This window comes from Salvelinus namaycush, chromosome 36 (genome assembly GCF_016432855.1).
Source record: "Salvelinus namaycush isolate Seneca chromosome 36, SaNama_1.0, whole genome shotgun sequence".
NCBI lineage: Eukaryota > Metazoa > Chordata > Actinopteri > Salmoniformes > Salmonidae > Salvelinus > Salvelinus namaycush.
Genome location: NC_052342.1, coordinates 15,686,101 through 15,709,739, shown reverse-complemented (window position 1 = coordinate 15,709,739; position 23,639 = coordinate 15,686,101). Strand labels below are relative to the sequence as shown.

The 23,639-nt window shown below is 44.1% G+C and overlaps 1 protein-coding gene across 1 annotated transcript; it reads left to right on the top strand.

The window, feature by feature from the left end:
• The first annotated feature begins 2,716 nt into the window (after positions 1-2,716).
• Positions 2,717-23,223, top strand: LOC120030683 (protein MB21D2-like). Its single transcript, XM_038976126.1, has 6 exons — positions 2,717-2,832; positions 3,621-3,835; positions 17,615-17,799; positions 18,014-18,208; positions 18,374-18,757; positions 19,435-23,223. Exons 2-6 carry the CDS (start codon positions 3,634-3,636, stop codon positions 20,038-20,040), a joined length of 1,572 nt encoding a protein of 523 aa, XP_038832054.1. The 5' UTR covers positions 2,717-2,832; positions 3,621-3,633; the 3' UTR covers positions 20,041-23,223.
• Positions 23,224-23,639: the final 416 nt, after the last annotated feature.

Sequence of the window (23,639 nt, the reverse complement as noted above, 5' to 3'; positions counted from 1 at the left end):
GTCAGGCTCGGCACACGCATACTCAGGCTATCACCAAATGGAATTCTTGAGGTGGATTAACTCAGATCACAGTCGAACCAGGCGCTGAACCGGTTTTTAATTCTCATTTTCTTTATGGGGGCGTGTTTGTTAACAATACCACTGAAAATCAAAAAAAAAAAGAAAGTCCAAGCATCTTCAACCGAGCTAATTCTATACCAATTTACAGAGGCCAGGTCATGAAGGAAGGCTTGCTCATTAAAGTGTTTTAGCAAGAGTCTATGACAGATCAGGATAGGTCGTTTCACTGAGCAGTCATTACAAACACAGGCTGTAAAACAGTGATCACTAAGGTCATTACAGGAAACACCAGACTGATACATGTCAGGTTTATTTGTGAGGATAACATCAAGGAGAGTAGCTATTTCTGGGTGTTTGGAGTTATACCTTGTGGGATTGGTAATAATCTGAAAAAGATTTAGGGAGTCCCATTGCTTTAGGACTTGGTCATGTGATTTAAGCATGTCCCAGTTTAGGTCACCCAGCAGGACAAATTCAGACTTAGTGTAAGGGGCCAGGAGAGAGCTTAGGGCAGGTAGGGTACAGGCCAGTACTGATGGTAGACAATAACATCCAGCAACAGTCAACAAAGAGCAATATGAAAGTTTAATGCTTAAAACCAGCAAATCAAATTGTTTGGGGACAGACTTGGTGGAGACAACCGAGCACTGAAGGTGTTCCTTGGTAAAGATTGCTACTCCACCACCTTTGGAAGATCTGTCTTGCTGAAAAAGTTATAACCAGTGTTCAAAACACTCTTTCTTAACCATGTCTCAGTAATGACCAACACATCTGAATTGGAGCTGTCAGCCCACACTTTCAATTGATACATTTTAGGTAATTAGCTTCTAGTGTTAACGTGCAGAAAACCCAGGCTTTTACGAGAGTAGAAATCAATTAAGCAGATATCAGAGCACAAGTAAGAATTGAGCACAAGTCAGAATATCATCAGCAGTAATACAATCAGGGCACGGCAGAGGACACAGAGACCTCTGCAGTGTTGATTTTTTATGACATTTGAATGTGCATCAGATAGCAACAAGATCATATTGTACAGCAATTTCATCAGGTAACATGAATACCAAGCCGGTGAGATGTGGTTAGAATAGGATGGGAGGCCAAGAGTCCGTGTAACCAATAGAGAGTCCCGAGTTTGGGAACAAACAGTCTGTTCTACGGTCGAGTAAACAAGCAAGTTCATAGTCAACAAAGCACGCAGGAGTCATGAGGCGAATCGCATAAAGCTCAATAAAAAATATAACGACTTGGGGCTAGCCATTGTAAGTTCAAAGAGTCACTCGACCCCAACAGTGCTTGTGTGCTGGAGGCGAGCGAAAGCTCGGGAGAGAGGGGGGAGTGTGGTGGGGGTACCTGTACCAGACAGGGGGAGACAGGCCAGGGCAGACGGTGAACAGATCGCCAGGTGAAATCCAAGCTGCAGTGCAGCAGGCAATGGAAGTAGGTGTCACACCCACTTGGGAGAAGCTTTTTTTCGGGATGCAGATTCCTTGTAGAAAATCCCAGCTAGCTAGCTAACGTAGCTGGCAAGTCTCAGTCCACTGTTTTTTTCCCATGTGGAAAAGTAGGTAGTTAGCTGGCTATATCTCTTCAGTTTCGGTGAATGGTCCTTTACGACATCCAAACAAAGTTTGTTGTATTTTTGAGATTGCGAGGAGGATATCTTCTGATGTGATCAAAGCAACAATATTGTTTCTTATTGAGGTAATTTACAACTGAAGTGTCCTGGCTACATATCAGTTCAAAATATAGATGAATCCAGGGGGTACTGTATTGTAATGACCTCTGAACAGCGGGAGGGGGCTTCAAAGGCCTCGGCATTTGGGAAGGGTAGGCTGTGAGACTCTCCTGCCATTGTTGGGCTCAAGGGCTTTGACACCTCTCACTTCACACCTCAGTGATAATTGAAGTTGCAGTCAGATCTGTTCTATCCTATCAAGCTTGGTAGCCTTAACTTAGCATTCAGTCCTTATAAAGTAAAATATATAATTTTAATGTATTTTTCTGCTTGGCTTTAAAAGTAGCTTCAGAGTAAACATTACTCACTCAGTTCCAAGTTGGATGGTGTTTTCAGGTTTCTGTTGTGCTTCTTTTGCTGGTCGTTGGTTTGCCAGAGGATTTGCTGTATTGACATTGGAATTATCATGTAAATTATAAATTATAGTCCTATTAATTGCATGCAAATGCTTCATAATCATGTTAACCACCATGTTCTATTGGGAAATAATAATCTTGATTTTTAATTGTATTAGATTTATTTTTAATCACATTAGACTCCAACAGATTTGATAATCATATTACATATCTGACCAGGGCTGTGCTGCACTGTCCTTATCTCAAGTGATCCACTTTACAGTAGTCCAGGGTTTCCCAATCCCCCAGCACTACACAGCTGTTTCAAATAACCAATTCATCCATCAAGCTTTGATTATTTTAATCAGCTGTGTAGTGCTAGTGTAAAAAACAAAAACAAACGTGCACCCTGGGGGGGCCTCAGGACCGAGCATCGGGAAACCCTGCAGTAGGCTACAGAGTGACACAAATGTAACCATAGGCTACAAATCAGCTTTGTAGTTTTGGGGCGATATTACAAACACTACTAATCCCAAGATTCTCAGTGGAGGGCCGTGATTTCCGGGTTCTGTGTTGCTAGGGGGAAGGTGGCGCAGAGGACCTGTTGGAAATGACGGTAGAAGAAGTCGGATTTCAATATAAAGTCCAAAACAGTAAGCCTGGAAGATAGCAAAGAAACTTCACCAGACCTGCGTGTTAAGGGTGTGTGTGTGCGCGCGGGCTTGTTCAAATGTGTATTTATGTAGTCAAATAATGCAACGCTGCGGTGTGTGAAAGAATCGCTGTCTCGCTTGCTGCTAGCTCAGCTGTGTTGTTACACATATCCCCACCTGTGTGGGTAACACGCCAGCTGGCTAGCTAGCTAATTTATTATCGAAAATCGACTCCGATGTGCTCTCCGAATAATCTGAACTAGTTAGGAAGTCTAAACTGTTATCCATATATGGCTGTTGTGTTAATCTAGTTTGCAGCTTACTTGCTTTCTAGCTAGCTAAATAACTGGCTAACGTTAGACTCATAAATTAGCCAGCTAATTAGCATGCTAGCCAGTTAGCTAACTAGCTAGCTAATTGACCTAGTTTTGAGGACAGCGCCCATGCTGTCACTGCTTGACTACTGTATAAGTGGTGTATCAGATTCATATTAATTTTGATGTTCATTTGAGGTCTGCGTTTACTGTGGATTAACAGATCAAAACAATGACACTTAGTCTAACTTGTTAGCTAGCTAGGTAAAATAGTTGATATGATTAGCTAATCAATGTGTGTGTGATTCATAACAATGATTCACAACCCTCCAAGTTCCTGGTGTCACACCCTCAGAATTCCAATGAATTCAGTTAGCCAGTAGTCAGTGCTAGGACTGAGAGTGTAATAATAAAGTTTACAATTCACTTTGTTTGCCCCTCACACCCAATATGCAAACAACTGTCCTCTCCCCTCCATGATAAACATTCCTGACACCCGTTTGCCCCCTCATCGCCTCCATAGGGTGTGACTCACCATGGAGTCTCTGATGAGTGCGGTGGGCCCCCGGACCCCGGCCCTGTTGAAGAAGGCCTCTGAGGTGGACTTCCGGTCGGGGGCCACACTGGAGCAGCTGTCGGCCCAGGTGTCTGAGCTGGTCACCCTGGAACAGGGAGACTTCGGGGACCAGCTGGCCCTCGAGGTCCACACGGCCAAAGACTTCATCTTCAACATGCTGGGTAAGACTCACCCACAGGCAGGATATTATATATGCTATTACATTTGGGTTAATACATGTTTGATTCACTACTGATATAGACAGCATTATAAGCTGGGTGGTTCGAACCCTGAATGCTGATTGGCGGACAGCTGTGGTATAGCAGACCATATACCACGGGTATGACACAACATTTATTTTTACTGCTCTAATTATGTTGGTAACCAGTTTATAATAGCAATAAGGCACCTCAGGGGTTTGTGTTATATGGCCAGTATACCACGTCTAAAGGCTGTATCCAGGCACTCCGCTTTGCGTCGTGCTTAACATTCCTTATACCTGGTCCATTAATGCCATATACAGTATATGTTTCTTTGACCGAGGCCTATTGTGTGCTTGATAAAAACGTATTGTGAGTAATGTGGTTGTAGATAAGTACAGATAGAGAAAAGGTGGTGGCTCAGCTGTGTTTATTTTCTGTGTCATGGATCAAGGTCCTAATATGCTTATCACCAGAGAAGTGAGTTTCTTTGTCCAATAGGTGGCACTATTCCCTCTCCCTCTGTTCCTCAAGCTCTGCCCCTGCCTGCTCCTATGCTCTCTCCTCTCCTCTCCTCTCCTCTCCTCTCCTCTCCTCTCCTCTCCCTGCTTGTCCCAGTGCAACTGGAACCAAAGCCCCTTTTGGCCGGGATCCCTCCCTCTCTTGAGCCGCATATCCTCTTCTCTATTTCACTTTCTTCTGTTTTACTCTTCCATCCATCTCTCTTTCTGTTTTACTACTCCATCCATCTCTCTTTCTGTTTTACTCTTCCATCCATCTCTCTTTCTGTTTTACTACTCCATCCACCTCTCTTTCTGTTTTGCTACTCCATCTACCTCTCTTTCTGTTTTGCTACTCCATCCATCTCTCTTTCTGTTTTACTACTCCATCCATCTCTTTCTGTTTTACTACTCCATCCATCTCTTTCTGTTTTACTACTCCATCCACCTCTCTTTCTGTTTTGCTACTCCATCCATCTCTCTTTCTGTTTTGCTACTCCATCCATCTCTCTTTCTGTTTTGCTACTCCATCCATCTCTCTTTCTGTTTTGCTACTCCATCCATCTCTCTTTCTGTTTTGCTACTCCATCCATCTCTCTTTCTGTTTTACTACTCCATCCATCTCTCTTTCTGTTTTACTACTCCATCCATCTCTCTTTCTGTTTTACTATTCCATCCATCTCTCTTTCTGTTTTGCTACTCCATCCATCTCTCTTTCTGTTTTACTATTCCATCCATCTCTCTTTCTGTTTTACTACTCCATCCATCTCTCTTTCTGTTTTACTACTCCATCCATCTCTCTTTCTGTTTTACTACTCCATCCATCTCTTTCTGTTTTACTACTCCATCCATCTCTCTTTCTGTTTTACTACTCCATCCATCTCTCTTTCTGTTTTGCTACTCCATCCATCTCTCTTTCTGTTTTACTCTTCCATCCATCTCTCTTTCTGTTTTACTATTCCATCCATCTCTCTTTCTGTTTTGCTACTCCATCCATCTCTCTTTCTGTTTTACTCTTCCACCCATCTCTCTTTCTGTTTTACTATTCCATCCATCTCTTTCTGTTTTACTACTCCATCCATCTCTCTTTCTGTTTTACTACTCCATCCATCTCTCTTTCTGTTTTACTATTCCATCCATCTCTCTTTCTGTTTTACTACTCCATCCATCTCTCTTTCTGTTTTACTACTCCATCCATCTCTCTTTCTGTTTTACTACTCCATCCATCTCTCTTTCTGTTTTGCTTACCCCCCCCCCCTTATTGTGCCTGTTTGTTGATCATGTGCAGTTTGAGTGGGAAGCACAATACAAACAAGCTAACTAGCACTAAGTCCACTCCCCTGTCCACCCCCCTGTAACTATAGCTGTGAATAGGAGCCACGATTGGCAGTGAGTATTGTTTGCCCTAAAATATCATAACAGCCCCTTCTTCTAATCCGGTCAAATATTGGATTTGTTTACTGCCAACCCTCCTGTATCTCTCTGCCTCTCAGCCTCTGCACTAGCTAGCCTAGCGTCCTCTTTTCCGCTCTCTCTCTTTCTCTCGCCACTCTCTCTCTTCTCTTCCTCTTTGCTCTCCTCATCTCTTTCTCCTCTCTCCACACTCTCTCTCTCCTCCCTCTTTCTCTCTTCACTCTCTCAAATTGTACATGCCTGAGAAACCCCCCCAAAACAGTCATCTGTGCCTATTATCATCCTATTAAGCCGGGTGACTGAGAAGCATTTGTAAGGAATGTTAATACAATGTTTGTCATTAACACTTTTTAAATACTGTTGAATAAAAAACAAGCCTCATGGCTTCCCGTCCTCCCTCATCTGTGAGATAGGTCTCTCGCTCTCTCTCGACCATTTTGCACTCTCACTCACTTAACCCTCTATCCCAATTGAATGACTCCCCCTGACCTCACGGTGCACCCCCCCCCCTTTTCCTACCTCTCCCCTATTTTTTTGTATTAATTAACTTATCCACTTTCTGTCGCTGTCTCCATTGACAGTCAGACTGACTGCTCTTTCATTTCCAACCGTTTGCCATTAAAAATAATATCCATTTGCACCTTGACAGGGAAAAGAGATGGTGTGAGTGTAGGATTTAAGATTATTTGTAAATGCACGGTGTGTGCATTAGCGAGTAGCACTGTGACACTGTGTTTTGAAGAACCTTGAAGAGGGAGCCCAGGCAGTTGAAAGGAAATATCTCCCCAACTAATAGAGCTCTTTATATGGAACATTTGCAGTGGTGTCTGTGTGTGTGCATCTCTATGGCTGTTTACACAGGCAGCCCAATTCAGCTCTTTTTTTCCCACTGGTAAAAAAATAATATATAAATCACATATTTTTCTGAGCTGATCTGATTGGGCTAAATACCAATTAGTGAAAAGATCAGAATTAGGCTGCCTGTGTAAACGTAGCCTACGTGTCTGTATCTGTGTGCATGTTAGCCCGTGTGTGTGTTTGACTTTCTTTTCTAGTTAGGTCTTTGTAAAAGTTCTCTCTAGCCTAGTTTGAGAAGCAGGAGGCTCCCCACCGGGAATTCAGTGCTGACAGAGAGGGAGAAGAGAGGAGGCGATGCATTGCACCACACAGTGAAACAGATCCACAGTTTGACAGATCCAAGGAAGGAAAAGCCACTTATTTACCCGGTAGCTCTTCAGTAAACAGTGTTAGGCTAGCCTATAGCATTCCTGTGGAAACATGGATCTAGAATTCCCACAGGACTATATGGGTCGTGGGAATGTAGAATAATGACCAAAGGCTGGTTTATACTTGGTCTAACGACATGTCTGTACACCACAAGTGATTGATCTTATTTACTGTTAGATAATATATCTGACTATTGTAGGGGTGTAGCTTAAACCCCCTCAGGTTGATGTGAAATGTAATTACTATATATTAAACTGACAGATTAAGGGGATTTTTTAAGGTAGAGATGCAGTGCATTCTGAAAGTATTTAGACCCCTTGACTTTTTTTTTTTTTTGTCTTATTCTAAAATTGATTTAAATTTGTGTTTTTCCTCATCAATCTACACCCAATACCCCAAAATTACAAAGCGAAAACCGTTCTTAATTTTTTTGGGGGAAACCTATGAAAAAATGAAAACAGATGTTAATTACATACGTATTCAGACCCTTTTCGAAATTGATCTCAGGTGCATTCTGTTTCCATTGATCATCCTTGAGATGTTTCTACAACTTGATTGGAGTCTACCTGTGGTAAATTCAATTGATTGGACATGATTTGGAAAGGCACACACCTGTCTATAAAAGGTCCCACAGCTGACAGTGCATGTCAGAGCAAAAACCAAGCCACGAGGTCGAAGGAATTGTCCCTAGAGCTCCGAGACAGGATTGTGTCAAGGCACAGATCTAGGGAAGGGTACAAAACAATTTCTGCAGCATTGAAGGTCCTCAAGAACACAGTGGCCTCCATCATTCTTATATGGAAGAAGTTTGGAATCACCAAGACTCTTCCTAGAGCTGGCCCGCTTGGCCAAACTGAGCAATCGGGGTAGAAGGGAGGTGACCAAGAAGCCTATGGTCCCTCTGACAGCTCTAGAGTTCCTCTGTGGGGATAGGAGAAACTTCCAGAAGGACAACCATCTCTGCAGCACTCCACTAATCACTCCTTTATGGTAGAGTGGCCAGACAGAAGCCACTCCTCAGTAAAAGGCTCATGACAGTCTGCTTGTAGTTTGCCAAAAGGCACCTAAAGACTCTCAGACCATGAGAAACAAGATTCTCTAGTCTGATGAAACCAAGATTGAACACTTGGGCTTGAATGCCAAGCGTCACGTCTGGAGGAAACCTGTCACCATCCCTACAGTGAAGCATGGTGGTGGCAATATCATGCTGTGGGGATGTTTTTCAGCGGCATGGACTATGAGACTAGTCAGGATTGAGGGAAAGATGAATGGAGAAAAGTACAGAGATCCTTGATGAAAACCTGCTCAGGACCTCAGATTGGGGCGAAGGTTCACCAACAGGACAAATTCTACAGATTCTAAACTTTAAAATGTATGTCAATCAAAATCCATAGATTAAAAAAAACAAAAACAAACATTTGACAACAGATTTACTTGAACAGTGCAGATGCAAAGTTTGGTAACAGAATGATGGTTTGTGCTGTAATTCGTCAGTACCAAACTTTCCCTCTACACTGTTCTTCCAGCATGTGGTCCTTGTGCATAGAGTTTGTTAAACTTTTAAATCAAGGGATTTTGTTTGGCATACATTTTAAAGTGAGAAATGTGAGTCTCAGCGTAATCCTGTTAGAGCGGATTTGCCCTCTAGTAGCGCTTCCTTCACTGAGTTTCCATGTAAAATCACCACAGGTTCCCTCCACATCTTTAACCCCATCATGTCTTATGTTGTCCCAAATGGCTCCCTACTCCCAGTTTAGTGCCCTTTTGGCCCTGATCAAAAGTAGTGCACTAGATTAGGGGGCCATTTGGCTTTAGATTTGCACATTCTCTTTTTCCATGTGTGTCTGACTACGGCTGACCTCCCCCTCGCCTTCTCCACAGAGCTCATTTTATTTTTACATTTAACCTTTATTTAACTAGGCAAGTCAGTTAACAAATTCTTATTTACAATGATGGCCTACCCCAGTCAAATCCGGACGACGCTGGGCCAATTTTGCACCACCCTATTGGACTCCCGATCACGGCCGGATGTGATGCAGCCTGGATTCGAACCAGGTACTGCAGTGACTCCTCTTGCACTGAGATGCAGTGTCTTAGACCACTGCGTCACTCGGGAACCCCTTTTTATACGACTTTAAAGTCGGTTTAATTCAAACACAAAGAAGGCCAGAGGGGTGAAAACAGGAGGGGAGCTCCATTTCACGTTCAGCCGACACAAGAACTAAGAACGGACGCAAGTCAGACGTTGTCTCTTAAGAAGTCCAGACCCACAGAGTTGAAGACTAAACAAAACCAAAACACCCAAACAAGCTGTTTTGTTTCTTCCCGCAGAGCTTGTTTTTTGTTGTCTGCGTGTCGGCTCGCCCCTCTGACACTGGTTTTCAATGTCATAATCTATTTCATATTGAATAATATTTGATAATGTAACTTTTCACTAAAATCAAGCGAGCCAGATTCGTTAAAGATTTCTATCATGTTTTTCTGTCAGTAATGCCAAGCCAATCCCTCAGTCAGAATGTGATCTGGATGTTGATTCATTGTTTTCATGGCTACGGGCTAGGCTGTAGCAGCTACTCTCATTCCGCCTGTGTTCAGGTAATGATCGGTTGTATAATGGTTGTGTTGACTGCTCCCAGCTGGGCTGTATTTTATAACTTCTGTTCTCAGGGCGTCGCTCCCACTCGCAGACTTTTTGACGAATGTCGCTGTAAATACCTACGGTCCACTGTAGCTGTGGCACCCGGCAGACACACAGCAGCTCCCGCTGGAGCCCTTAAGGTGAATTTAGATGAAGTCGCCTTGAAAGAGTTCAGTACCGTTGCTTATATGGGAATGAAGATTCGGAGCATGTGTCGCAGGCTATTGGTTGAACTTCTCCCAGAGAATCTGATGGTTGGTTAGGCCTCGTTTGACATGAGCAAATCAGTACAGAGTGTGGGAGTGTTCCCAAAGAATATTGTTGGTCTCACGTGGGGACACGGTGCATCTCGGTATGGAGTGCAGTTCACTATTCATGTATCATCTTATCAGCTGGGGACTTTTTTTTGTGACCAATACATTTGCTCCTTGCATAGCCTCTAGGCAGGCTACACAGTAATATCATTGCTTTAATTAAACCGGTGCTCACTCCATTCAAATAGCATTTCTGGGCCTCGTTAACTGTCAAGAGTACATCACTGATCCAAATGGTTGCCTAATCAGGCCTAGGCTAGATGCACTTTGAATGAAACATGCATTCAAAACGCACATCTTTTGAGCGTTTATTTAGAAGACATATTCACTGTAGTTTACACTATAGACTAGTGTTGTACTCACTCGAAAGCGACAATACCATTCTTCATTGCGTTGTCTTTTTGAGGAGATTTTCAAACTGCGTGCTCTGTGACTGTGATATGTAAATTTTGCCTGTATGTATATGCTCTGTTTTAAAAAGGTATGGAACTATGCATTGCGCAGGTAATACATTCAATGCCGTATTAACCTTGTATTTAGCTAATGTATGATGGGTTACTATGCATAAGCGTCTAACTCATCTAGTCTATCTTACTGTTCTCTGACGTGTTAAGAATATACACCGCTGCTTCTCCTCTAGTGCAGTCCCAGGAAAAGCTGGACTATAATAGCTTGGACATTTTAAAGACTTTTAAATGTTTTTATTTACTAATATAGTGTTAGAAGAGCGACGCAAGCTTGCTCTTTCTGAATGTAAAATACTTGTGCAGTTAGAAAGCGAGAGTGAGCGACGCAGACAGTTATTTATTCAGACCCATAAACATTAAGCTCTCGTGAAGAGAACTCTTTTGATCTTATTCTAGTCCTATGTTATGAGAGCAAGAGAGAGTCAACCTATTAATTATTTAAATAGGCCCTATTATAATTTAATATCAGTTGATTTTGACTAGCCTGTAATTGTAACTTTGTAGGCTGCATGTCCTGCACAAATCAATGAACTATCACCGTTGCACGTTCTCTCCCAGCTTCATGGTTGAACAGTGGTGTGTAATTCCACTCCATATAATACAATATACTACAGTACAATCCACACCCCAAAAATGTTTACAAACTTTTTTTAACTAGAGCTTGTTTAATTTATTTACCCATGAGCGCATCCATCTATGGGCTTTTCTGTTTTTCTGTTGTGAGTAATGAACATGAGACTGGTCTAAATTGCTAGTTGGATCATGGGGTGGGGGCGTTCTGATGAGTTGGGTCTGGGGGGAGTCGGGACCGAATGGAATTGATTTTAAACTAGCCTTAGTCACTCACTGTCATAGCAGCTCCGCTAGCACCATCGTTGTTCTGACTGCATCTCCTACGTTCGCTAACGCATGCCAAGTCTCACTTCTACGAACTGCTCTGTGTGTGTGTGTGTAGCGTCCCTATCCATATGACCCCGCCCCTCTGGTGTAGGGTCGTATGGGCAGCAGGGAGGTTACAGCTCATTAACTGAAGACGAACTGATAATGAACCATGTGAGTGCCGTCGTACTGTTGAACTGCTACAGCCAAATGTACATTACTCTCTCTCTCTGGTCTCTTTCTCTGGTCTCTCTCTTTCTCTGGTCTCTCTCTCCCTCCATTTAGTGAATCACTTTTAATGTACATTACATGAAAAGCAATTTGACATTTGCCACATGTGAAAACCCAAAGGGACATATTGTGTTCAGATATTTAATTGCCCAATCTGACGTCACAGATTGGTCCCTGGACACTACCATCACTCTATTAAACTCTGCACTACATCACTCTATGGATCACACACACACACCTTTCAATAACCTTGGTTATGCTGCCCAGTGTTAGATAGCCTCTGACCCTCTTCAGCTTCAAAGAGGGTTTCTCGTCGCTCTAACAATCCCAGACATTACACCCAATCGGATAAAATGGGAACAAATTCTCCCTCTGTTTTATTTAAAGAATGAGTGCGGCCTATTTTAAAAGCTTGATGAGAATTCATAAACACGGGAGTCGGCAGGGAGCAACACACACACACAGCAGAACCCACCTATGACCGACACAACTACATGTGTGTGTTAATCCATCTCTGTCTGAAAGCACATTCTCTTTAGATGGCTGATAATGCCTTTCTGGGGCTAATCGTTTGAAAAGAGCAAACGAGTGTAAAGCAGAGAGAAAGCGCTCCATGGTAATTGAATTGGTGAAACGCTCTCTGTTGGAAGGATGTGTGTTTCACGGTTTATTGGATGGTTTGGCCTGTCTTGTTTTATAGCTAAGACCTACTGTCTGGCATGCCAACTTTCCATTGGGTGTCGATGTATTTACACAGCTACTCTTACCCTTTGTCTTTTACTCTACATCCCTCTCTCCTCTCTCTTACTCTACATCCTCCTCTCCTCTCTCTTACTCTACATCCTCCTCTCCTCTCTCTCTTACTCTACATCCTCCTCTCCTCTTTTACTCTACATCCTCCTCTCCTCTCTCTCTTACTCTACATCCTCCTCTCCTCTCTCTCTTACTCTACATCCTCCTCTCCTCTCTCTCTTACTCTACATCCTCCTCTCCTCTCTCTCTTACTCTACATCCTCCTCTCCTCTCTCTTACTCTACATCCTCCTCTCCTCTCTCTTACTCTACATCCTCCTCTCCTCTCTCTTACTCTACATCCTCCTCTCCTCTCTCTTACTCTACATCCTCCTCTCCTCTCTCTTACTCTACATCCTCCTCTCCTCTCTCTTACTCTACATCCTCCTCTCCTCTCTCTCTTACTCTACATCCTCCTCTCCTCTCTCTCTTACTCTACATCCTCCTCTCCTCTCTCTTACTCTACATCCTCCTCTCCTCTCTCTTACTCTACATCCTCCTCTCCTCTCTCTTACTCTACATCCTCCTCTCTCTTACTCTACATCCTCCTCTCTTTTACTCTACATCCTCCTCTCTTTTACTCTACATCCTCCTCTCCTCTTTTACTCTACATCCCCCTCTCTCCTCTTTTACTCTACATCCCCCTCTCTCCTCTTTTACTCTACATCCTCCTCTCCTCTCTTTTACTCTACATCCTCCTCTCCTCTCTTTTACTCTACATCCCCCTCTCTTTTACTCTACATCCCCCTCTCTTTTACTCTACATCCCCCTCTCCTCTTTTACTCTACATCCCCCCCTCTCCTCTTTTACTCTACATCCCCCCCTCTCCTCTTTTACTCTACATCCCCCCCTCTCCTCTTTTACTCTACATCCCCCCCTCTCCTCTTTTACTCTACATCCCCCCCTCTCCTCTTTTACTCTACATCCCCCCCTCTCCTCTTTTACTCTACATCCCCCCCTCTCCTCTTTTACTCTACATCCCCCCCTCTCCTCTTTTACTCTACATCCCCCCCTCTCCTCTTTTACTCTACATCCCCCCCTCCTCTCTTTTACTCTACATCCCCCTCTCCTCTAACCTTTTCATTTATTGGTCGTTTTTTGGCCCTGTTTCTCTTTGTGTAGTACTGGAATTGCTCTATCCTTTTAACCTTTTTATAGCTCTCTTTTCCATCCATCCTCTCAACGTATATGGAGGAATCCCATTTCCCCCGGATTTACATGACTATGTTTATACTGTAGCCCCATATAGGCTACGCTACTGTGAATCTGAACATGGCAACACACTTTGAATGGTGATTCAAAGGCATTCATCACTCTCTGCACTGTCCGTTATGGGGAGTTTGTCAGTGTGACATTTTGTGTGTGAGACAGCAATCTTGGGCAGCTCTCCAGTGCTAATCGTCACAGTTCCCAGAGTGGCTCTATGGAAATGAGATCCGCTATGATTGACCTCCCAGTTACCTGCTCTCTCTGTGTGTGTGTGTGTGTGTGTGTGTGTGTGTGTGTGTGTGTGTGTGTGTGTGTGTGACCTCCCAGTTAGCTGGGTGCATCACACTGGGGCTGTTTTAAATGACAAATGGATTAATTAATTTTAGTACTCCTCAAACACAGAGGGGCTTTTTAGTTTTGAAAAGTAGGCTAGTGTGCGTCCTTAATGTAGAGTTTCTCATCCAAGCTCCAAAGCTTTTTTGGACCTCACCTAAATGATGTAAACTGAACTGTTGGTCACAACCTTTGTGTAGACTTGTTTCCATGTACGTCATGGTTTGCCTGTATTTCTGTATGCGCAAAGGAGACAGTAAGTGGCCCATGGGATTAGAATGCAGATTGTGTTCTCTGAAACAGCCTCACATCTCCTCTGGGTCAAACAGACTAACATCCAGGGCCTCATTAGTGGAGAGAGAGAATCTCTGTCTCCCTCTCTTCTGTCTCCTTCCCCATCGTTCTCTTTCTCTCTTTCTCTCTTTCGTTCCTTCCCCATCGCTCTCTTTTTCCCTCTCCTCTCTGAGCACCACACTAGCTACTGGAGAGATGAGACAAAGATCTCTGCTCCCCATTTGACCCAATTGATCAACTGTAGAGAAAACAAATCAGAGGAAGTTCCTGCTTGCCAACTCTGCCCTTTGCCTGTCTGTAAGATATTTTCTCGACCTCAGCTGTACTTGGCTTCTCAAAAAAAAAAAATGGGGGGGGGGACTGACAGATTTGATTTCTCTATCTGATTATTGCTTGGTGCTCTGTACTCTCTTTCTTCCCCTCTCTCTTTCTCTGCACTCATTATGTCCTCTTCTGTCAGTAATACACACTGTAGAAAAAAACAGCCTGGACTTAGAGCTTCCATAGTTGAGAACACAGCTAAGTACTTGGTTGGCTGCAGTATTCGTCATAAACTCTAGAGTTTTTGGTTGTGATGGGTGGGGAAATTGTTTCCCAGAAGCTAGGTGATAGAATGCAAGTAGTGTGGCTTTAAATATTGTACCATTTATGTCGGACTTATACTGAACCAAAACATAAATGCATCAATTTTACGGAGTTACAGTTCATATAAGGAAATCAATTAAAATAAATTCATTAGGCCCTAATCTATGGATTTCACATGACTGGGCCGGGGCGAGCCATGGGTGTGCCTGGGATGACATGGACCCATCCACTACTTTTCTCCGGTACTTTTCTCAGTGTAGCAGAATTTGTCCTGTAAAATGCAAGATTAACTTCAAGGAAAAACATTAGGAAATGTAGCTGGCTACATATATTCCATGACAAATAGGATGGCCATGCATTCATTGTTTTTTGGCCCCTAAAAACGTGCTTTTTCATTGTTATCTTATTTAGTTGTGTGGCTGCTTGCCAAATGATAGCATGGCACTTCTGTTGTCATTTGATAAATTAAGCTGTACATTTTCTTCTTTCCTATTCTCCCACTCCTTTCCACCTCTGTCTAAGCAGTTTGCACAGTCGGTCTGGCTGTATTCAGTAAAGACTCCCTCTAGGAGTGGAAAGCCAGGGTTGGTTGAGGACGACCACTTAATGTGGAGACTAACATAAAATGGTTTTTTATTTTTTTATTTAACTAGGCAAGTCCGTTAAGAATAAATTCGTATTTACAATGACGTACTACCGGGGAACAGCGGGTTAACTGCCTTGTTCAGAGGCAGGAAGACAGCTCGGGGATTCTATCCAGCAACCTTTCGGTTACTGGCCCAACACTCTAACCACTAGGCTACCAGCCGCAGTCACGAAGGGAGCTGTTTGGACCTCATATGACCCAGCAACTATTTTCAGTCTTATGTAGCAACATTCCATTTATTTTAATTTTACGTTGGATAAAAGTACAGACTCGGCTACAAAATGGTATATCATACACTGCTGTTGAGGAACAAAGGGAAAGTAATTCTGCTTTGAAAGTTGATGAACTTGTAACCCCACTTTTGAGAAATGGCCCTTGAAAAAGTTTTGGTTCAGTTTTTACGCCTCTTTGTTCACACCCATTCAGCCGGATTCACACCCTAGTAAGCTTTAGCCCCTCCCGTCTCTTTAAGGATTCACATGTGAGGCCATGTGCTAAACAGAGTAAGGTAGTGCAGTAAACAACCAAAGATTTCAAGACTAAAAGTGGCGAGTAGTAATAAAAATCCACTACCTTGGCCTATATCGTAATCCGACGTTGGTGCAGGTCATGTTCTTCACATTACTGTCTCTGGTCAAGTCTAACTTTTATTGTCACATGCACAGGATAGACTGTGTGAAAGGTACAGTGGAATGGCTACAAGTTTATATTTTGATATGACTAGCTATGACAATTGTAATCACCCCCTGGCTAACTTGATGGGTCATGTAATCATCTGGCAAAGTGGATTTTTTTTAGTTTTTGTTTAGACATGCTAGCTAGCGAAACAATAATCTCAGCTCATACATTACTAACAATACAAACTGATTGTCATAGCTAGCCACCATTCATGAAATGCTGTAGTATGACTCTGCAGGTAGCTAAAGCTAACCAACTAGGTTCAATGTTAGCTAGCTAGCTATAATTAGCCATGCAAATGTTACCTAGCTAGCTAAACAATGAACCATAACCGTTTATTCTCCATCACTGTCATCAGAAGACTCCACAATGTCTGGTTCAATGAAAAATGTTGTTACCTAAATCAGGGATTTCCTTATCGTCTGATTCATTTTCAGAGTCGGGGAGCGTGGCACCATCGTCCTCCAGAAAGTAGTCCATCACAACTTTTTCCCACTGATCTTTGTCGATAGCGCTTGGTAAATTCAGGGCAGCAATGTTGTTAAGAGCAGTAGCAACACTTTTGCAGTTGTCCATACCTTTCCAAAAATCTGCGGTAGCAAGGATTATCTACACATATTGAACAGCTCATCTTATAGACAGAAGAATGCTACATGACAGACCAATCCAAACTGATCTCTCGGCATGTCCAGCCCATCCATTATCTCAGCCAATCATGGCTAGCGGGAAGGTTCCTTCCTTTTTCCGTGGCTAAATCAGCTGGGCTTGTAATTTAACAATTGTATTCACAGGTGGCTTACACGTTTAAGGCACATGAAAGTTTTTATGTTTCAGAAGGCATTTCTGCCCAAAAACGCATTTTGATAAAAAAAATACATGTTTACGTTCTAATGCCTCTCCTGTGAAGTAGTGACGTGCGACAGACGCCTAGTTTCCTGAAATGAGTCATGTACTTGTTTCATTGTGGAGGTGTTTACCCCACTCATGTTCAAACTTGTACATATACTGTATGTGGACACCCCTTCAAATTAGTGTATTTGGCTGTTTCAGCCACACCCATTGCTGGCAGGTGTATAAAATTGAGACAGCCATGCAGTCTCCATAGAGAAACATTGGCAGTAGAATGGTCTTACTGAAGAGCTCTGTGGCACCGTCATAGGATGCCACCATTCCAACAAGCTAGTTCCTCAAATTTCTGCCCTGGTCAACTTTAAGAGCTGTTATTGTGAAGTGGAAACATTTAGGAGCAACAACGGCTCAGCGTTGTTATTTAAGCACATGAAAGTTTACACGTTCCAGAAGGCATTTCTTCACAACAAAAAAGGCATTTGGATAATAAAGAAAAATGCACGTTCAAATGGCTCTCCTGTGACGTGCAACATATGCGTAGCTTCCTGAAATGGTTCACACATACTTTTGTCAGTATCACTACTGCGCTTTTTCATGAATACTTCATGAATGTATGCATTGCATTCGCTTCTGACCAAGAGGAACTGCTCAAGTGTCTGCTTTTAGAATTTCATATTGTGCTCATTGTGTTTTTTTTATTCCTTCAGGCCTAGTACAGAAGGTGGACCAGCGTCTCCCGGTGGCCAATGAGTACCTTCTCCTGTCTGGGGGTGCCAGGGAGGGGGTTCTGGACCTCAACCCAGAGGAGCTGGGGGACTACGCCAAGGGGGCCGACTTCGACCTGGACTTCACCCTCCTGGTGCCTGCCCTCAAGCTTCATGATCGCAACCAGGTTGGTGCAATACGGATGGAATGGGAAACGTTGAATTTGTTTTGTATGTATCTTATTGATATTAAGTTGTTTTGTGACGATGTATGTGACGTTTTACTGTGCCCTTTTAAAACTTGTATCAATGTTGTGTCATATGACGTTTGATGCAAAACAAATACTAGTATTTTCTCAGGAAAAAGTATAATGAAGTATTGTTTCTTCTAATGTCAACCAGCCGGTCACCCTGGACATGCGCCAGTCGGCCCCCTGCCACTCCTGGCTCTCCCTGCGGCTCTGCGACCCCAACACCCAGGCAAGATGGAGGATCTGCTGCCAGGAGGAGACAGACTTACCCCCTGACGATGATGATGAAGAAGAGAAAAGGGAAATGGGTCACAAAGCCTCTGGTGCAGTCCCCCCCTCCCTCTACGTAATGCGTTTTCTAATGTTCTTTTTCTCTTTTAGTGCTTTTAGTTATTGTATTTTACTGTGTTATTGTATTTTACTGTGTTATTGTATTTTACTGTGTTATTGTATTTTACTGTAAGGTGTGTTGCATTGGTTTTAATGAAGTTCAATTTGTATTTGATTCTAGTCGCCCCACCAGTCTCTGGATGGCTGCTACATGTCCCCGGCGCTGGTGGCTGACTGGTTCTGGGGAGTGGTGGGTGAGGCGGTGGACGAGCTGAGGCGTTCCCCCAAGAGAGGCATCCCCGTCCCGGAGAGGCTGGAACGCAACGGGCCCCTGACCACCCTCATCCTCCAGGCGGGCTCTAGCCGGGTGCTCTATGACCTGCTGCCAGTGGTGTCCTTCCGGGGCTGGCCCGCCGTGGCCCAGGGCTGGCTGACGGCCAACCACTTCTGGGACGGGAAGATCACGGAGGAGGAGGCCATCTCTGGGTTCTACCTGCTGCCCTGCCCGGCTCCGCTGGGGGGGAGGCCCGACCGGGAGTGGAGGCTGGCCTTCTCACGCAGCGAGGTGGGTAGCTAGCTGCACGTTGTAGTTGGCTAGTTAACCATCGGGTAGCTTCTTCTTTTGAATAGCTGTATAGTTAGTTAGATTGGGCATGGGATTTCTGCTGGACAACAATGGCTGGCTAGTCTAATTTGTTCAACTGAAACTCAGCGATATGTAATTGCCACAAGCAGCCAAATGAATTGCAGATGAACTCGCTGCGCTCACCCAGATTATCTGTGCGTGTGCTGGGTGAGCTTCATGCTGCTACAACATGATATCTGCGGGACCAAAACAGCATACAAGTTTTAGCCTTCTGTGTCATACTCTTAGTTGTTGCTGAAGTCCGTCCTATTCTGGTGTTTACTTTGTGCACCACTGACTTTACCGTTAAATAAAACAGAGTTTTATTTCACTTACCTTTGAAACGTGACACTTACAGGTGGAACATTTTCAACTTTTAAATATGAAGGTAGTAAGGTTCTTAACGGTCTTCAAGTACCGTTGAAAATGACTCTGTATAACATCCATCCAGGCTGTGTCTGTGTCTCTGGGGCATGCATGTGTATTGTCTGTTAATGCTGTTTGCGTCTTTCTGGTGACAAATCTGATAAGCCCTCGTGGGATTAATAAAGTATATTTGATTCAATTCAGTCTGACCTGGCGGCCATATCATTGTCCCCTGTCATGTCTGTCTCCAGGTGCAGCTGAAGAAGTGCATCCCGTACCCCATGGCCCAGGCCTTCCAGGCTGCCAAGGCTGTCCTCTCCCGCCTCCTGGCTCGCCCCCGCACTGGCCTCAGCCCCTACCACCTCCGCACCCTCCTCTTCTGGGCCTGTGACCGCCTACCGCCCGCCTACCTCTCCTCGCCTGACCCAGAAACCCCCGCCCGCCTCCTGCTGGGCCTCCTGGATGATCTGGCCCACTGCATCCTGGGTAAGAACTGTCCCAACTACTTTCTGCCCCAGTGCAACATGCTGGAGCACCTGTCGGACAGCCAAGCCCTGCTGGTGGCCCGGAAGCTGGCCCATGTCCGGTCTGACCCGACCGAGCACCTACGGGCGGCCCTGGACCAGGCCAGACAGGCGAGCCAGCTGAAGAGGGAAGCGGCGAGCGCTACCAACGGGCACGGAGGGTCGCCCAGGCAAGGTTACCCGGCCAGCGGCATCATCTCGCCCTCGGACGACAAACTGGCTGCCAGGCTGCAGCAGCTGGTGACAGAGAACCCCGGGAAGTCGATTTCTGTTTTTCTCAACCCCGATGATGTCACAAGGCCGCACTTCCGCATCGATGACAAGTTCTACTGACCTGAGAGTAATGGTGTGCTAACGACACACACTCTCTTCAAAACACATGTAAACGGCGAGTCATCTAGGATGGCTCGAGAGTCAAAACACTACAGAGCCTCACTGCTCTCCTATCCCGCCCCCTCCTGGAGGCTAACGACAATGATGCTAACGCTAACAACGCTGCTGAACTATGACACTACCAAAAACACCTTTGCACACTCCCAGGAGCAGGAGGCTGACCCTAGAGAGCCCCAGGCTACAGAAACCAACACTCTTCTATCCATTTAGTAGTGAGTGATGTCATAAAGAGACCTCACCACAGGAAAAAGGCTCGTTGAGTTACCACGGAGACCGCTGCTCTTTTATGAGCTTGCCGTAACGAGATGTTAAAAACAAAAAAAAATAAAGAACCGCTTTAGAGTGAAGAAAGTCTTCTGCTGCTCCCATTCAATGGCATGGCGTACCCAAAGGGTTTCTCCTCTCTCCACACTAATGAGAAATACTGTATTTGCCCCTTTTTTCCCAATGCCCAATCAAAGTGGGTGATAGTACCAGGATTCTCCATTTTATACTCAACTATGATGGAACTGAATGTAATTTGGTGTGGGGCAATGTCTTTGAACAAATAGTATTTTCTTTCTATACTTTTTATCCCTTTTTTTCTGTTTGCTCTCTGCCCCTCTCGTTCTCATACTTCCTTTCTCTCTCTTTCCCCTTCTCTCTCAGGTATTTTTAACGTTGTTTATTGTTTTTCTATGTGACTCAGACTTCCTCTTGGAGGGTTATGGTTCCCCTCCATCTATCTTGAATGGTATAACCCAGGGTTGTCCTTCCATTTCAACACTTACTATGTGACGTAACGCACCAAAGATCCACTGGATGGGTGTTTCGAGGAGCCTTTGCTTCTTCAATCTACCACCCCATAAGAAAGTTATCTGTACTCACTGACCCAGAGTCAGTCTGTACTCTTAAAGGAAAGATTCACCCATTTTGAATGCTATATTATTTTTGTTAATCTCTGAGCGACGTTATATCTATTCCCGGGGTAATTTCATGTTTATCTGAGCTATTGCAGTTCAAGCACGCCGAAATAAAGCCGCTCTCACTACTCTGGAAGTTAATTTAAATACGACTTTTAGATCGCGAAAAAGTCTATCATACAGGTCAGATTTCAATACTGGCTTGGTTATTTTCTCTCAAATTAGCCAATGATCATATTTTTTGCAATATTCCTACCTCGAAATTTCTTATGAGGGTCCACCACATTTCTCCTATTTGTCTGCTTCTTCAGTCCAGAGTGCATTGTATGGTGCCGTTGCATGGCTATTGCGAATGTCAGACTCCTCTCTGCGAGGTACATCGATCTGCAGGTTGAACGTGGTGAGATTGTAGACTCCTAAATTCATAGTGCAGTTTAGGTGATTTTTACAGCCAACTCGCTACTTCACATGCTGATATTGTATTTGGTGTTGTTGTGTCTAGCTACACTTGCTAGCTAGCTACCGACCAAGTTAGCCAGCCAGCCCATAGAGGGAGCATTGCATTGTGGGTTTGGTAGTCGATCTGAGCTGCAACAGATTTCCACATGTTGCTACCAACCTTATTATAATGACAAAATGAAACATTTGTTCACCAGAAATATTGATCTCACACAGTGTTATTTAACACTGTAAATTATACAAATTAGTGGTTTTGGGCGGATTTTGTCTTTAACGCTCATATTCCCCACCTTTACCTTCCTGACCAACATGCCGATCAGCGGTCACCTCATCAATTTGCCTCGATTCAGAGGGGTTGGGTTAAATGCGGAAGACCCATTTTCAGTTGAAGGCGTTCAGTTGTACACCTGACTAGGTATCCCCCTTTCCCTTTATCCCATGAAAGCTCGAAGCAGCAGTTTATCATCAAATAAGGGTAATATCATAGGGGCTATAAACTTTAATTCAGTTATTTTCTTACAGTCCCTTTGAAAATGTGTACCATGGTACAGTTTACATTGGGGCTCTAATGGTGGGATGTGGTCATTAAATGTTGTATGATATTAACAAACTACCTATATGGAGACAGGTTGGTGCGGAAAGGAGGAGAGGTACGGTAGGGTTAGCTGCTGAAACGGTTGGCACACTGCTCGATTGTATTCTAATCTCCATGTTACGAAATGAAAGCACTGCCATTGCTTGGCAAGGCTACATCATGTCATCTGTATGAGGCTTGTGTAAGGGCTATTTTCTTTGTTCCACTTTTGTGTGTGTGTATGAAGATGGGGAGGTTTTCATGGTTTGTGGTTGAAACTCAGAGGAAAAGCTTTTTGTCTTGTCTCAGATTTTAATTGGAGGAAACTTGACTGGTTTTGTAATGGTCCCTCTCTCGCTCTTCTGCTTGGTTTGCCTGTTTTAATAAGCTGTGTGTGATCGGACCACTGATCAAGCTCTTTAAATGTGCTGATGTAGAGCGAGTTAGAGATCCAAAGAGATGGAACAGGAGCTAATGCACAGCAGGACACAAACACCCAATGTGTTAGCCTCCTTTCTACATCCCCTTGTGCCCTCCTCTCTCTCTGTGTGAGAGTCTTGGGGGGCCTTATCTTGTCCACCCAGATGTGTTGGATGGGGAGACGGGCCAGCCTCTGGCCCTTTGTACAGATTAGTGGTAAAGGATGGGGCTGCTGGGAACTGGGACAGCTGCTTGTCTCTCTCTCGTTATATATCTGTCTCACCTTCTCATTATATAGCTGCGTCTGTCTCTTCTCACTTCTATAGCCTCCCATCCAATGAGTGGAAGTCACATCTCCTGAATACAAACAGTATCAACACCTTTCTATCATCAGATTGGCTCTAATCGGCATTGGCTTAGACCGAGGGTGTGTCCAAAATGGCACCCGATTCCCTATATAGTGCACTTCTGCCCCATGGTCTCCGGTCAAAAGTAGTGCACTGCATAGGGAATAGGGTGCCATTTAAGAAGCACAGAGTATCAGAGGTGCTTGTTGAATATCATTAGTGGAACGTCATGGTGGACATCACTCAAGCATCATCGGAACACTAAATCAAATAACATTTTAGTTGTCACATGCGCCGAGTTCAACAGGTGTAACCTTACAACAAAGCAGTTTTAAGAAAAATAAGTCTTAGGTAAGAAATAAAATGAACAAATAATTAAAGAGCAGCAGTAAAATAACAGTAGCGAGGCTATATACAGGGCTATATACAGGGGGTACCGGTACAGACTCAATGTGCGGGGGCACCGGTTAGTCGAGGTAATATGTATGTAGGTAGAGTTAATGACTATACATAGATAATAATCAGAGAGTAGCAGCAGTGTAAAACGGGGTGGAGGGACAATGCAAATAGTCTGGGTAGCCATTTGATTAGTTGTTCAGGGGGTAGAAGCTGTTAAGTCTTTTGGACCTAGACTTGGCTCCCAGGTACCGCTTGCCGTGCGGTAGCAGAGAGAACAGTCAATGACTAGGGTGGCTGGAGTCTTTGAACATTTTTAGGGCCTTTGGCACACCGCCTGGTATAGAGGTCCTGGATGGCAGGAAGCTTGGCCCCAGTGATGTACTGGGCCGTAGGCACTACCCTCTAGTGCCTTGCGATCGGAGGCCGAGCAGTTGCCAT